The sequence below is a fragment of the Vicugna pacos genome, chromosome 3 (assembly GCF_048564905.1).
Source record: "Vicugna pacos chromosome 3, VicPac4, whole genome shotgun sequence".
Classification (NCBI taxonomy): domain Eukaryota; kingdom Metazoa; phylum Chordata; class Mammalia; order Artiodactyla; family Camelidae; genus Vicugna; species Vicugna pacos.
In genome coordinates this window covers 16,223,660-16,240,335 of record NC_132989.1, presented here as the reverse complement: position 1 = coordinate 16,240,335, position 16,676 = coordinate 16,223,660, and the positions used below count along the sequence as shown (strand labels likewise).

The window sequence follows — 16,676 nt, the reverse complement described above, 5'->3', positions numbered from 1 at the left end:
AGCAAGGCATGTCTTTGACCTGTAAGCTCCTAGCCCTATGGGGAAAGGGAGGGCTGGAGAACCTTGGAGTCTAGGGCAAAGGAGTCCCTTCTGCAAAGGTTTAAAGATGGTACCAGTGATACTTACTTTTCAAAAATATTACAAGGGTTAACAGACAAAATATGGAAGTGCCTAGAACATACGACAATGTTAACAATGTTAACAATGTTAAATTATACAAATGTTGTAACTGTTGTTATTAGAATATGCTTGGAAAACTACTAGGTACTATAGGAACCCAGGTAACATTTTTGGTAATGCTGACTCCTCTGGATCTTACAAGCCCTTTTAATGAATTACTCCGTCCAGGAGAATCTACATTTGTCATGGTTGTGAGTTTGAACAAGCTCTTCTGACCTTTAGTATCTTAAAATACAGACCAGCAATACAGGTGGTATCCCTGAGGGGTAGGAGGTCTTGTACCCCTATTTTTACTTTCTGGCTCTAAGCTTTCTTTTCCTAAATGAACCGTCTCCCTTCTCCCAGCACAGCAAAAGCTTCTAGCATGCTTTACCATCCGGAATCATTACGAGATAATTTAACAATCAAGATGAATTCTCTTGCTTGAATATAGTGCAAGTACGGGAGGCTGGGCAGACACTGCTAGGCCACGGGTCTTGACTTCACTGCAGTGCCCTGGTCTCTTCAAGCCCAGGAGAGAACAGCACTTGCCTCTTGTCCCTTTGCCTTTGCTTTGCATGGGTCTTCAGTGCCTCTCTTTTCAGTGCTGTCCTACCCCTGCCCCAGGCAACAGCAGGCCCACCTCTGCCCAAAGAATTCTCAGATACTGTCACCTCACAGTTGCCTGAAGACACTGCGAAAATGCATTTTTATGACTATCAAAAAATCATAGACGCATAGAATCACGGAGCTTGAAAAAGGCGAAAGATCTTTTCCTTCAATTTTTCCATTCAGAGAGGAATCTTATTCCATATCTCTGAGAGATCATCAACTTTTGTTCCTGCCTGGATAACCCTGAAGATGCAGAATTCAGGCCTCCATAAAGCAGCCTGTTTCACTGTTAAGCAACTGGAGTGTTCAGAAAATTGTTTTAATACCACAGTCTTTTAACCAATTCTTAGAGGCCAAAGATGCAATGATGAGTAAGATGATCCTTGTCCTCAGTGAGCTCTTTATGATGGGCCAAAATGCTAAATAATGGAGTGGTTAGGTTGGTGACCTCTGGAGTCAAATTTCCCAGGAAGAAGTTCTGGGAAAAATCTCAGAACTGATGGTATTTTTAAAATAAGACATCCTTCCTTAAAAGTTAGGCCTGATTTTCTCATGTCTTTGTTTTGGTAACAATCTGAACTAAGCCCCATTACACTTGGTCATAGCACAACCTTCAGTACAGAATTACTGATTTTTCACGACCTTCAGGACCCTGCCTTGTTATGCAAGCCAGGTTTTATGGCAGAAATCACACATAATGGACTTGAGTTTCTACGCATGCCTCCTGATTATTTCTTTAATATGTTTCATATTAAATATGAGATAGTAGATGCTATGACTAGGCAAGTAGGAATGAGTATGGTAATAATAAAGAATAAAGAGACTGACCTAACGGAATAGAACAATTGCCTTCAAGAAGTAAGGGAGTAAAGGACCCAGATTTTCTTTAGTAGAAAATTGTGGTCTCCTAATCCATTGGTTCTCAGTTAAAGAGGTAAATCAGACAGCACCATGCACTTAAGTGTGTGTGTTTGTGTTAGGTCTTTTATTTCTTGTGTTTTTTTCATTTGTTTTTGGTTGGGGGGGTTGTTTTGTTTTGTTTTGTTTTGAGGGGGGGAGGCAACTAGGCTTATCTGTTTATTTTTAAGGGCGGTACTGGGGATTGCACCCACGACCCTGTGCATGCTAAGCACTGTACTCTTTCACTGAGCTATACCCTCCCTCCCCCCATGTGTTATATGGCTTGAGTCACACTCTGTATCTACTGAATCAGAATCTTTGGGTCGAGGGGAGCAGGTGTTAAAGGCAGATACGTAAATTTTGAAATAGTTTCCCAGAATTACTCATTAAGTTCATCTTTTTCACATTTGTTTCTTCTAGCTAGTTATATATATATATATATATATATATATATATATATATATATATATATATATATATATATTTCTATGAAACTGAATAATAATTTGACAATCAAACAAAACAATGTTAAGGCATGCTATCATGCCATAGCTCCATAGCCTGTCAAGAATTAAACAGTTCCCCCTGGAAGTCTTCTTGGTCTTCAGAGACCTGGTGACTTCACCCTTGGTGTCACAGATTGTTTGCCGAGTGACTTCATAATGGGGTCTGAGGTTCTCATAATGGAACCACAGCCCTCGGAGCAAGAGAACTGAGCCTTAGAAGTTGCTATCAAACTTTTAACTGAAAGAACTCCTGTGGCTAAATCACACTGTTCCCTAGGGAAAAGATGAAAACTTTCTTTGTGGCTGTCCTGGCTTTTGGCTACTTCACACGTAAGGATTTATCAAAGAATCTCAGGACGGGGTAAACAATTAATCTAAGGGAAGTAACAAGCTGACAGTAACTAGTTTTTAGATGTAGAGATTTGTGAAACTTTGAAGTTTCTCTCAGAGATAAAGAATTCAAGGCCTCAACTAAAATGAGTATCAGTGGTTCAATTCATTTTCTAACATCCCAAGAATTCTGCCAAAGACAGGTTTAGACTCAAGACATTTTAAGGGATGATCCATAAAGGGTGTAACTAACATTTGACAAATAATTGGTTTCCGAGTTGATAATCAATATCCTCTCTCCTGCTTCTTCCTAGTCCTTGCCCACCAGACATTGCCACACACTTGTATTTTGTGTGTGAATGCACACAAATGCCTCGTACACAAAGAAGTGTCAGTTTTGGACACGGCTTACCATTACAGGACAACCCGATGCTACCAAAACAAAGCTCAAGAGAGGGCTCAGCTCTTCCTAACTAACTCCAGCAAAATGCCACCAACAAGGGAGTCCATGATGGCAAACTGAATCTGCTGGCAGGATGGTGCAGGCTGAAGGGGAGGCAAGAAGCCTCAGCTGCAGCAGCTGAAAGAAGTCAAGGCTATGAAATGGGTATAAGGTACGAAGGTAACAGGAATCCTTAATAGTCTGGGTAAGCACCTGTTGACACAGAGGCCCGAACAAAGGAAGAGGCTTCCTTAGAAGCAGAGAGATTTTGGAAAAAGAGTATTTCAAGACAGGAAATAATAATTTTAAAAAATGAAGGCAGGTATCTAAGAGTTCTGTTAGCAGGTGACTAGGAGGACAACTATCAAGAACTAGACTTTTCTCTAAAATGAGTCCACACAATGTGTGAGATGCCCAGTAGCGGATGATATGCTGAGTCCCAGAGGATGAAACTTGGGTTTAAATCTCTCCGGCCTAAGCTCAGAATTAAAGCAGGAATGGGCTAAGGTTGAATTCTCAGGTGGCACATTAAGCGTCTCAGGCAAGCGAAGAAGTAAACAGTGGGAATCAGGCATGGCCAGATAAAGCTTGGGTGGAGCCACGTGTTTTTCCATGATTTTCATGGTAATTAATTTACATGGGATTACATAATGGGTGAATTAGTTGTTCACGTCTCAACACTACATTTTTTTGGATCCTTTTTTCTAGATATTTTTTTTGCAAACAATCCTGGTAACACTGACTACGAGGTAAGTCTGCTACTTCCTGCCTAAGAATGATTTTTCCAATCGTAAGCATATAGCATTTCTTTTAGGTTGACCCATATTAAACCATATGTAACTGCTAATATTTGACCATTTTGATCTATAGAAATGCCAGTTTATATGGTTCTGAGGAAAACCAGGACACATCCCTATCTCTTACTGCTCTTTCACCTCCTTATCTATTACCAGCAACTAAAGCTAAGTTTTGTTTTTTTAATACTTTTTCCTCCAAGTTCACTGCTGATGTTTCCATTCAAGCCCTTCTCAATTCTTGCCCATATTATTGCAAGAGCCATCTCCTTGCACTTAGTCTAATCCAGAGGTTGGCAAACTATGGCCACTTGTTTTTGAAAACAGAGTTTTATTGCAACACAGGCACAATCATTTGTTTACACAGCGTCTCTGGCTGCTTTCAGGCTGCAGTAACAGAACTGAGCAACAGAGAACCTATGGCTTTTAATAGGAAAATATTCACTACCTGGCTCTTAATGGGCAAAGTTTGTCAATCCCAGTGCTAATCTTCTCCATAATCAGAAGAATGGGCTTTCTTAAAATGCAAATCTGATTGAGGAGGCTCCCTTCTGAAAGCACTGACTTTAAGTATCCTTAGGATAAACTTTTTGCATATCCTCCTTGACCCAGCCTCTTTCTCTCTAAAAGGAGAACTCTCCTTCTCTTACTTCAGGTTTTAGCTAACTATTTTGGGGTCCCTGCCAGTCCAGTTTGTTTCCGTATTAGAATTCCCCCTAATTAAACTATCCTTCTTTCCATACTTACATCCAATTTCAGAAGTCATTTCTTCCTTTAGGAACCCACTAAAGAATCAATTCTTTGGTAAAGCCTTCTGAGCAAACTATGTGAGCTTAATCATTAAAATATTTAGGAGATAAGAGACATAAACAGTATTTCCCAAGAGTGACTTGAATACCTTCTAATAGTATTAGTGATGATTTTAGTGAATATGCCCATGGATATCTTTTATTGCAACAATTATATCTTTTAAAATGTTTGTTAGGAAAAATATAATTACAACTTCAAATTCAAGACATCATGGATATTCATGCTTAGAATGAATCTAATGTGAGTAGTCAAGTTTTAAAAGGCAGCCAATTCAAGAAAAATGGTTTTAAAGAAAAATGACACATGACTTTGGAAGGAGTCATGAACCAAGTGACTGAAGTGTGGGAGCATTCCTGTAAGTAATGGGAGCCACTGAAGTTCTGTAGACAGGGCAGTGGCCTGATAACCTGGATATACACGCTAACTGTGATCTCAACCTATAAAGCAGGGAATTGTGGCAGCACTTTCCTAATCTGCTCATTACACAATTTTCATGAACTTCCCAAGTCTCTTTTTTGCCTGCAAATTATTCTGTCACTCAAGTTCCTCTAAGACCAGCCAGAATTCTCCAACTCTGGTAGTAGTGAAGGAATCAAAATAAAATGGAGAGATGGTGGTAAAATCCAAACCTGGTAGCTTCTTCCCTCACTATTCCAGCTCCCTTATATTCAAGAGACTGAACTGTGGCCAACACCAGAGCAGGACCACCCAGGGTGTCCCTATCCAGGCACAAGAGTTAAAGGGTGGGTTTTGATGAAACTAAAATGAGTCCAAAGGCCCCTGGACAGTGGTTGTAGTCATTTTTACCATTTCCCAGAATAATCTCCCCTTCTAACAAGTCACAGCTATCCATTACACAGCCAAGAATCAGGGCTGTATTGTCTCAGCTGTCTTTCAGAGAAGAAATCCCAAAGACTCCGCTAAATTTAAGATAAAGACATTTTCAGGTTCAAAGTTTAAAAAAAGACTTATCATTATCTCATCTCTGTACAAAATAAAACAACCAAGTACTTATATTAGAAGCCATTAAGAGAGTCTGACCTATGAATTTTGTTTTAGGAACTTTCATGCAGTTATTATCAAAAGAAGTCTGTACAGCGGAAACGCGTATGCTCCATAAGAGTCAGCCTATTATGTGCCTCTAATAACGTTACCTATCCTAACTACTGCGTGTACTGTTTTGCTAACATGTAAGTGAAAACATCAAAACCAAAACAGAACCCTCTTTTGAGAATTTAATGTGTAGCTGACTGATAACACTCCAACATATTTGGGGAAATGTGTGAACTCCTTAAGATGTGATTCTCTAAACTAAAAACAATGTCATTGGGGTTTCAGTTCCACTGGCTGAACCCAAGGGGTATGGGGGTAACACGGACTAAACAACTGAGATTCTGAGTCCCACCTACAACTCCAGCAGAGAAGCCTCCCTTTGCCTGTGCTGAACATGAGGTTTCAACATGAGATTTTACATAAAAAAGTTTTGTTCCTAAAATGTTTGAAAATCATAACTGTAAGGAAAATCATCCTTTTCAAGACAACAATTAAAAGCAACAAATCACAGCACTCAGCCTGAAGACTTGGGTTGAGTCCTGTCTCTGCAGTTAAGTGATATTGGCAAATCTAGTAACTCCTCCAAACCTTAAGATTTTACAAACCTTTACAAATCTGAGGTTATATTTCCTGCTTCACTTGCTAAATATGCTCTGACCACACTGATTCCTCTTTCCACGTATTTTCAAATGTACAGAGCTCTTTCCTGCTTCAGAACCTTTGGGCAAACTGTCCTCTCCTGTAAGAATGTTTTCCCCATGATTTTCATAGGCTGGGTCTTTTTCATCGTCTAGTTTTCAGCCTGAATATTCCTTCTTTATAGATGCGTTCTATTCTACCTAGATTTACCTCTGATATTTTCCAAGTTAATATGCTTCTGTTTCCCTCATAATTCTTATGATAACTCATAAATATTTTATTTTCTGTGTCTTTATTTTTGACCTTTTACTAAACATAAGCTCCATGAAGTCAGAAAGCAAGATTTCGGTTTATTTCGAACACTTAACAGTGTCTGGCCCAACTTAAGCACCATAAGTACTTACTGAATAAATGAATAAATGATTGTATGAGTGAGTTCTAGGGAGAATGGGTATGGTAATGGGCATAAAAAGCATTTCTAAACTTAACTCTTTCTTCATAGGTAATTTAAAAGAAAATTTATCACTTGTTGTATTGGCTCAGTCTTTCAGAAATGAGTGTGTGGTTCAGAGTGAAGACTGATGCTGTAGACTTTGAATTGGAATTTCAGCTCTTCTATTTAGACTATATGAGCTAGGACAGGTAACTGAATTTCAGTAATTACCTGGAGGTTGGCTGTGAGAAGTGAGAAAGATAATGCATAAAGGAGGTCCAGCATAATGCCAGTCACACAGCAGGCCAGCAGTATCCTTGTTATGTTGCTTCCAACTAGAAGATCGACCAACCTGGTTTGCCTGAGACTGAGCGTTTTCTTGGGATGAGAAACTTAGAGTGCTACGGTGGGACAGTCTCAGACAAACTGAAATAGTAGGTCACCTTACCACAAATGTGCTTTCAGACCAGCGACTAGTTCTCCTTCCATATTTTACCAACTCTTTCCTTCACTCAGACCACATAACCTATACCATAGTCATCCTCAAAGAGTACAACAGTATTTTCCAGACATTCTCAAAATCTCATCTCGTAGGCCTCCCAGGTGGTGGTCCTAATTCCATGGCACACACTGAGGTTCCTTAGAGGGAAGAGAAACTGTACAGATGATTGCTATTCCTTCTCCCAAATTTATTACTAGCTCTCTCTTACCATCCTTTCTTCAGACTTTCTTAGGATCCCAAGGTTTCAAGGAAATGAAAAATAACTTCTCAGTGCTAAGAATTTATCCTTAGGCTTTTAGCTTAAAAGCAGGGTAAATATTAAATTTACTCTTTTAAAATACTCAATCCAGCAGTCTTTAGTACATTCAGAGTTGTGAAACCATCACCACTACCTAACTTCAGAATAATTTCCAACAAAAATAAACCTGTATCCATTCTACCATCCCCCCAGTACCTGGCAATCACTAGTTTATATTCTCTTTATCGATTTGTCTCTTCTAGACAATCAATATAAATGGAATCATACAATATGTGGCTTTCTGTTTCTGGCTTCTTTCCTTGATCATAAGACTATCAAGGTTCATCCATATTGTAGAATGTATCAGTTCTTCATGCCTTTTTATGGCTAATACTCTATTGTATGGCTATACCGCTTTTTTCAATCCATCTGTCCATTAACAGACATTGGGTAGTTTACACTTTTTGGCTATTAGAAATAACATTTCTGTGAACATTCATGTACAATGTTTTGTGTGGACATATCTTTTCATTTCTCTTGGGTATACATTTCTAGGAGTGGGATCTCTGGGTCATATAGTAACTCTATGTCTGAACATTTTAAGGGATTGTCAAACTGTTTTCCAAAGCAGCTGCAACAATTTACAATCCCATCAGCAACATGTGAGGGTTCCAATTTTCCCACAGCCTTACCAGAAATGAGTTAGTGTCCATCTTTTTTTATATATATATAATAACCATCCTAATGGGTGTGAGGTGGTATCCCATGGTTATAATTTCAATTTCCCTAGTGAGGAATTATGTTTGATATCTTTTAATGGACTGATTATCCATTTGTGCATCTTCTTTGGAAAAATCTCTATTCAAAGTCTTTGCTCACTTTTTAATCAATTATTTACCTTTTTATTGTTCAGTTATAGTGTTCTTTATATATTTTGGATACAATTTATTGTATTTAATCGGTTATTGATTTGCATATTTTTTCCCATTTTTGGGACTGTCTTTTCACTTTATTAATGGTGTCCTATGAAGCACAGAAGATTTTAATTTTGATGAAGTCCAGTTTATTTATTGTTGCTTATGCTTTTGTTGTCATATCTAAGAAACCACTGATGAACTCAGGGTTGTGGAGGTTTACTCCTGAGTTTTCTTCCAAGAGTTTTACAATTTTTAGCTCTTACACTTATGTCTTTGATCCATTTTGAGTTAATTTCTGTATATCGTACGAGGTTGGGGAACTTCAACAAAAGTCCAACTTCACTTTTTGTACATGGACATCCAGTTGTCTTGGCACCATTTGTTGAAAACTGTTCTCCACTGTATTGTTGAAAATCAATTGACCATAAATATAAGTAAGGGTTTATTTAAGTTTTATGCTATTAGTCTATATTTCCATCCTTATGCCAGTATCACAGTCTTGATTACTGTAGTTTTGCAGCAAGTTTTGCAATTAGGAAGGGTACATTCTTCTACTTTGCTGTTTTTCAAATTGTTTGGACTATTCTGGGTCCTTCAGCAAGTTTTAAAGGTGTTATCAAAGGATAATATATAGATCTCTTTAGCATAATAGTTCTAAGAGCAACATGCAACAGGAAATAAGTGTTATAATAGATGACTTCAATAATTTATAGAATATCTGTAATGAATACTTCCTGGGAAGCAGTTTGGGCAAGCAGTTGTGTCACTGTTTATGGTAATGCTACAAATATAAATGCTCCAATGCCCTCTGAAATTACTGGCAAAAAGTTTGGTATTTTCCAGTTTTCATCCCCAGGTAGTTCTTAGCATCTCAAAAGACAATGGCAGGACTGAAGGGAAGTACAGTTTTCTCAAATAAAATCTGCTCCTTTTCCCAGGGCGGTACTGCTATTTAAACATCCTTGTCCATGCCTCTCCCTGATGTTTAGTACACCTATGTTCTACTGCCAACTTTCTTCTTGTCCCAGGCCACTTGAGAAATCCATTCTGCTTCTTACGCCTAGCAATTTCACAGAGATTTCATACCTAAGAATGAGCTGAGTCACCAACTTTCACATGTATCTTCTTTAGCCTACAGTTGCCTTCTTTTCAGGTTATCAAGACATTGTAAATGTGGGGCCAGAGCTTGTGCAAGATAAGATTAAGGGCCAAGCACATATCTATATTTGTACACTAATTGCACATGTGCCTCCCTGCATCCTTCAGACCCCAGTTCAGGTTCTACCTGGCACTTTGTTTCTGCATTCTGGGGCAGCCAGAAGGTTTATCTGCTTGAGAACATCAAAAACCTCTGGCTGGACATTTTGCTTAAAGGCTCATCCTTTTTAAATCATACACGATTAAAAAAAAAGTCCCACTGGACCTTATATATTAAGTTTTCTACAAATAATCATGACACAGTGTTAAGTTTTAAAAAAGGGGGGGAAATGTAAGGATATAAAACGATGTGTACACAGTATGATCTAATTTTTGAAAATGTATGTATTACATATATACCAAAATATAAAATATTAGAAAGAATACATGGTGGGACTCGTAAAAACTTCTAAATATGCCTGATTTTTATTAGTTTTTTTTTTTAAATTTAAGTACAGTCAATTACAATGTGTCAATCTCTGGTTTTAATTTAATGCTTATTATATGCCAGGCACTGTGCTTGGTGCTACTTAGGAATTCTCTCATTCAATATTCAAAACAATTCTACTAAGTAGGTATTGGTACTGACTCCCATTTTACAGATGATGAAATTGAGGTTTGGAGAATGTAGGGACTCATTCAAGATATCATGGCTTATTACTACAGAGTTACAGTAATCAAAACAGCATGCTATTGGCACAAAAACAGACATATGGATCAATGGAACAGAATAGAGCACCCAGAAATAAACTCACAAACATTTGGTCAATTAATCTTTGACAAAGAAGGCAAGAATATACAGTGGGGTATAGTAAAGAGTAAAGAATGTCTCTTCAGCAAATGGTGTTGGGAAAACTGGACAGCTGCATATAACTCAGTGAAGTTAGAATACTCTCTCACACCATACACAAAAACTCAAAATGGCTTACAGACTCAAATATAAGACAAGACACAATAAACATCTCAGAAGAAAACATAGGCAAAACATTCTCTGACATAAATCTTAGTGATGTTCTCCTAGGGCAGTCTACCCAGGCAATAGAAATAAAAGCAACAATAAACAAATCAGACCTAATTAAACTTATAAGCTTTTGCAAGCAAAGGAAACCATAAGTAAAACAAAAAGAGAACCTACAGAATGGGAGAAAATATTTGCAAAAGATGAGACTGACAAGGGCTTAATTTCCAAAATATATTAACACCTCATACAACTTAATAACAAAAAAACAAACAATGCAATCCAAAAATAGGCAGAAGACCTAAACAAGCAATTCTCCAGTGAAGACATACAAATGGCCAACAGACACATGAAAAAATGCTCAATGTCGCTAATTATCAGAGAAATGCAAATCACAACTACAATGGGATATCACCTCACACCAGTCAGAATGGCCATCATTCAGAAGTCCACAAGGGATAAATGCTGGAGAGGCTGTGGAGAGAAGGGAATCCTCCTACACTGCTGGTGGGAATGTAGTTTTGTATAGCCATTATGGAAAACAGTATGGAGATCCTCAAAAGACTGAAAATAGACTTACCACATGATCCAGCAATCCTACTCCTGGGCATATATTCAGAGGGAACCTTAATTCAAAAAGATACACGCACCCCAATGTTCACAGCAGCACTACTTATAATAGCCAAGACATGGAAACAACCTAAATGTCCATTGACAGATGGCTAGATAAAGAAGTTGTGGTATATTTATATGATGGAATACTACTCAGCCATAAAGAAGAATAAAATAATGCTATTTGCAGCAACATGGATGGACCTGGAGAGTGTCATTCTAAGTGAAGTCAGCCAGAAAGAGAAAGAAAAATACGACATGATATCACTTGTATGTGGAATCTTAAAAAAAAAAAAAGGCAAATTTATTTACAAAACAGAAACAGACTCACAGACATAGAAAACAAACTTACGGTTATCAAGGGAGAAGAGGGTGGAAAGGGACAAATTGGGAGTTCGAGATTTTTCAGATACTAAGTACTATATATAAAATAGATAAACAACAAGTGTATACTGTATAGCACAAGGAACTATATGCAATCTCTTTTAATAACTTATAGTTTAAAAGAATATGAAAATGAATATATGTATGTTCATGAATGACTGAAGCATTATGCTGTACATCAGAAACTGACACATTGTAAACTGACTATATGTCAATAAAAACATGTATATGTATATGTATATATACACACACACACACACACACACACACACACACACACACACACACACACACACACACGAGATATCATGGCTTATGAGGGGAGAAACCAAAAAACAAGTCCAGGAATCTGACATCCAGAGCCCTCAAGCTTAATTTTGCATTATCTTGATTAGAATCTTATATTTGACCAGAGTCTTCGAATTTTTCAAAACAATCTTTCATGTTTATCCTTCTGTTTCATGAATGTTTAATAAACACCTAGTAATTTCCAAACACTGTGCTAGGTGCAGGAAAACAGGGAAAAAATAAGATATTATTACTCTCAGGCTATTACTTTAGATAACACAGGTATATAATTAAAAGCCTGCTATAGCTTTTAGCAAGTATTTTCCTAAACAGGGCACCTAAGAAAGCCATACCAATACGGAATTGTAGGCAGGGATGAGAATATTCCCTTTTTATACATAACAAGAAAGGACTCCAAAGTTAATTGTTTTGCCCAAGTCAAATAGGAAGTACAGTTACAGAAGATGAACAATGTTTTTATTATTTCACAGTAGCTCCTATGTGGCTATTGTTAATTTTTTTTAATGGACCACTTCATGAAAAATGCAACTGCAAAAGTCCACTGACTATAATTTATCATGAAATGTAGTAATTGGCTTGCTGCTGTTATTATATTTCTGCTGAATAAGATAAATATTTTCACTAACGTTTTCCACAGTTATCTTTATCCTGTTCTTGACCATTATGCTCTTTGTCCCCCACATTAAGAATTCTTCCTGTTTGAAGTTCATAGAGAACTTTTACAGTGACTCTCAAAGAGCTGAACTCAGTAGTACACATTAATTACGGTTGTTTTACAAGTAAGATAATCCTGGAGAAAAGTAAAAAGATTTTCCCGGGGTTTCCTCAGGGTCCCTCCCCCACTTCTTAACATACAAGTTTACACCTTTGCTAAAAGCTCTAATAATTTTTCACCATGATAACAAGGTTAGAAGGGTCTCCAGAGTCTCCAGAGTGAAGGAAGTAGTGAGGAGAGAGGCAAATCTTTGTATGGGATATTTGTAAGTCAGGAGTTTACAAATCAAGAACTGTATTCACTTACAGACTTGTGGTTACCGGGGGGGGGGTAGAGGGTGGGAAGGGATAGACTGGGATTTCAAAATTGTAGAATAGATAAACAAGATTACACTGTATAGCACAGGGAAATATACACAAAATGTTATGATAAATCACAGAGAAAAAAAATGTGACAATGAGTGTGTATATGTCCATGAATGACTGAAAAATTGTGCTGAACACTGGAATTTGACACAACACTGTAAAATGATTATGAATCAATAAAAAATGTAAAAAAAAAAAAGAACTGTATTCACTTAAAATTCCTGTAATAGTACAACTAAGTAGGAGGAAGAAAGGTTGTATTTAATACAGATGGTCACTAAATATTTGTATTAATTTCCCTTAGAGCTTTGAACCTCACTCTAGAAGTTCAACACAGTGGAAAATGCAGAAAGACCGAAACACCTGAAACATGAAGTGATTTTCCTTCGTTCGTCATGAGTGAACCTATTCGAATTGTGCACCATCTTTCCTTCAAAATGATGAATTCATTATATTTCCTTATTTTTAAAAAAATCACTAAATCTTATCCTATGGAAATCCCCTCTTTAACTGAAGATACAGTTAATGAGATGCGCCTGAATTGTGTTTGTTTCTAAAAATATAGGGCTGAATAGGAAGTGACCTTTGACTTTGAGCAACTCACAGTTTAACAGGTTATTTGGACAATTCATTTATGCAGTGACTGTTCTTTAAGTCCTCATGAAACTAAGAGATTTGGCTAGATTCTGGGTCCTCAATGGTAATGAAAATAAGTCTGTGTCCTTGTGCAGTTTACAGTCAAGCAAGGGAGCAAGAAAACAAATGATTATTAAAAACATGATAAAATGTGAGAAAGAGAAAAACAACCCATGACATCCAGGAGCTGACTTTGGCATTGCTATAGTTTGGCCTCCTACTCACAGCGAGGCCTTGGTGTTCTAGTCAACATAAACAATTTCACAGAACATTAACAGCAGACAAAGCTGCCCTGTAACCGTGACAAATCAAGACAAAGACAATATTACTCCATAATTATGGATGAACACAGGCAAAACACAAACATACATTCCCCCATCTAGGCTAGTACGAGTGACTGCTGCTTCCTTACCAATTACAGCCTTAGCCTGTGCCTATCTTCCCTCCTTCTAAAGACGACTTCTTAAGATACCACATCATAGAATTACCCTCACTTCCTGAGGGCAACCAATCCAAAGCAAAGTCTTCCAAAAAGTTTCCCCCAACTAACCCAATAATCTCAAATCCTACAATAATTCCTTCCTAATAATCTCTTACTGAGATACCCTATGGCTTCCATGTGCGTTCTCCCTCACAGTGATGAGTAATAAACCCAACTTGTTCAACTGAAGTATTCCTGCTGCTCGCTGACAAATGCAAAACTTGAAAGTGGCAACATCATGCCTGTTCAAACTCTCTTTTCTCACTTCTCTCTGTAGGGGCATTGACAGGGGTAGGAAGACTATGAAAATAAGTGATACTTGAACCCTTAAATGAAAGGGAGGGAATATTCTATTCATTTACTTATTCATTCATTAACTCATATGCTACTTTGTTCCAAAAATAATTTTAGGTGGCTGATATTATTCAGTGGATTCAGAGGTACAGAGTCAGTGTAGAGGGCACTCCCTGAGAACTGTCATAAAAAGACAACACTATGATCTAAGGAAACACCTAAAGACCACGGAACCCTAACATGGGATGAGGGTACCCCAAATGACACTGATGTTTAACAGGATACCCCTCCCCCAACAGCTGAGGCTCCCTCTTCCCTCTCCTCAACCAGGGACGACATATTAATCACCCGCTGTCAGGTTCTACCTACCTCCTATCTCTCATAAGCATCTTCTTCCCTTTACTAAAGACGCTTCAGTCCCATCCTCATCCTCAGTTCCTATCCCTTACTGGTGGCAAGTCTGTTCTCAGGTTCTAAAAGAAAAAATCCTCATTTTTTTCCTGTTAGTCTTACAGAATTTAAGAAGCCCCAGTTCAATCTTCAGGCAAATGCAAGTCAAGTCACTCGTAGTCAAACCTAATGATTTTCAAGTAGAGCAGTACTGTTCTCACATGAGGCAGTTATAATACGTGGGGATTTGACTTTTGCGTGTCAGTGACTGGAGTGGCACTGCCAGCATTCAGTGGAGGAAAGCCCTGCAAGGCACGGGACAGTCCCACGTAGTAAAGAGCCGACCCACTCAAAATGCCAACAGTGACTCCCACCGAGAAACACCTCACCCACAGATGGAAACTGTCACACCCAGTCCTCCTGCTTCTCCCCATGCCCACACCAGACATCAGCGATCAATGGTAGTACACTCTACAGAGCTGGATTTGGCTTCCAAAAGCTTTCTCAACATAGTAATCCAAGCATACCCTGCCCGTCAGATTTGGCATGGAAGATAAAACTTATTTGTCATTCCTGCCCTTACCTTTTTCTTTTTAACACTAAGGAAGCTTCTTTCTTCTTGAGATGAAGTCTTCCCCTGGCACCTGAGCCTTGTTCCACTTCCTTGCCTTGGTCATCTGACTGTAACAAAGAAGAAAAAACCTGAGATATACATGACAGCCCATTCTCAAGGCTCCCAGGCTTGACCTTTAATAAAGGTGCAACACTTTCCATACAGAGATAAAAAGTTACAAAACAGAGAAGAACATCTGTCTTGTTGGAGGAACAGCTGCAAGCACAAAGTATTCTGGCACCAAAAAGTTTGCAACAACCAGCCACACTTCCTTCCCTTTTAGCATAAAAGCCTGAATTCTAACTCCAGTAAGATGGTTCTTGGGGACACTAGTTCACTATCTTCTTGGTTTGCTGGCGTTCCAAATAAAGTAGCTATTCCATGCCCCAACACCTTGTCTCTTGATTTTCTGGCCGGTCATTCAGCAAGCAGTACGAGCTTGGACTCAGCAACATGAGTAATCTCCTTCTGAGACAGGGGCCCTGTGGGGAATGTGAGCTCTGTGGCTGGGACCCTGACCTATCCCAACAGGTCTCTCACACAGTAAATGCCTGCCTGCCAGCATTACCTCTCTGTACACTTGCTCCTGGTGCAGGGAGTGAGCTGCACCCTCCAGTGGGGAAACCACGTATAGTATATTAAACTTCTTTGGAAGAATAACACCCAAAAGAAAATGCAACTCAGTGACTAAAAAAAAAAAAAAAGAGTAGGGGAGGAGGGAGGAGGGGTAGGAGGAAGTTGGGAGGCGGGGAAGATTTCCATGGCTCCTGTACCTGAGAAGTCCAGAGGAATCTCTGACTTCAGGCATGCCTAGATCCTGTCTCAAGAAATGTTGCCAGAATTTTTTTCTGTCCATTTTTGGGGATCTATCCACGCTTTCCTTGATGTCGTTTTCATTCTCAGGCTTTTGGCCACCCCATCCCACCCCCACCCCGGTGGTAGACCCTCAGTTCTAGAAGTTAAAATTTCAATAGAAGAAAGTTTTCCTTTCCTAAAATTTCTAGTAATGAGATCTGAAGCTTATTAGGTTCGTTGAGATAAGATTCCTGGATCAGTCTTTACGGCTACAAGCATGTTTAACTCCTACTGAAATGGACTGAATTACAAGGCACTGCAGGAGCCAGGGGTAAGCCAGCCCTACTATACGGACTAGAAGAGGATAAAGAATTATCTCCCAAAGGAATACTGAAGCACTACTGCCAGGAGAAATGAAAGCAAACAAAAACATGCATTGGCACTACCCTCTCAGATGCCTGATTCCCTCCTCCAAATCTGAGGTGGTTCTCAAGTCAGCCCAAAGCTCAATCCCTTGCTGTTTTCCTGCCTTTACCACACGTAAGTATTTAACCTATTTGTATCATAATAAATTATGATACTCCCAGGAGCT

General features: G+C 38.6%; 2 protein-coding genes across 8 annotated transcripts in view; one reads left to right on the top strand and one right to left on the bottom strand.

Annotated features, from left to right (window-relative positions):
- Window positions 1–16,676, bottom strand: part of LOC102544234 (sperm-associated acrosin inhibitor-like) — an 81,242-nt gene that overhangs the window by 60,130 nt on the left and 4,436 nt on the right. For 3 of the 4 annotated variants that reach the window (XM_072955147.1, XM_072955150.1, XM_072955156.1), the window contains exon 2: window positions 15,260–15,357. In XM_072955147.1, coding sequence (XP_072811248.1) covers window positions 15,260–15,357 — 98 coding nt within the window. Of the gene's footprint in view, window positions 1–14,655; window positions 14,760–15,259; window positions 15,358–16,676 lie in introns of those variants that run through there. The other variant, XM_072955157.1, reaches the window with a different exon arrangement.
- On the top strand, window positions 2,375–13,406 carry LOC140689406 (ovomucoid-like). 4 transcript variants are annotated; one of them, XR_012064335.1, is made up of 6 exons: window positions 2,375–2,507; window positions 2,822–3,121; window positions 3,658–3,698; window positions 4,729–4,908; window positions 5,613–5,743; window positions 13,180–13,406. XR_012064335.1 is itself a non-coding variant. In XM_072950123.1 (4 exons), exons 1-4 carry the CDS (start codon window positions 2,462–2,464, stop codon window positions 13,247–13,249), a joined length of 288 nt encoding a protein of 95 aa, XP_072806224.1. In that variant the 5' UTR covers window positions 2,375–2,461; the 3' UTR covers window positions 13,250–13,406. The 4 variants fall into 4 exon arrangements, 1 of the variants encoding a protein (XP_072806224.1); XR_012064338.1 differs by lacking the exon at window positions 4,729–4,908 and having other exon boundaries at window positions 2,928–3,121; XR_012064333.1 differs by lacking the exon at window positions 4,729–4,908.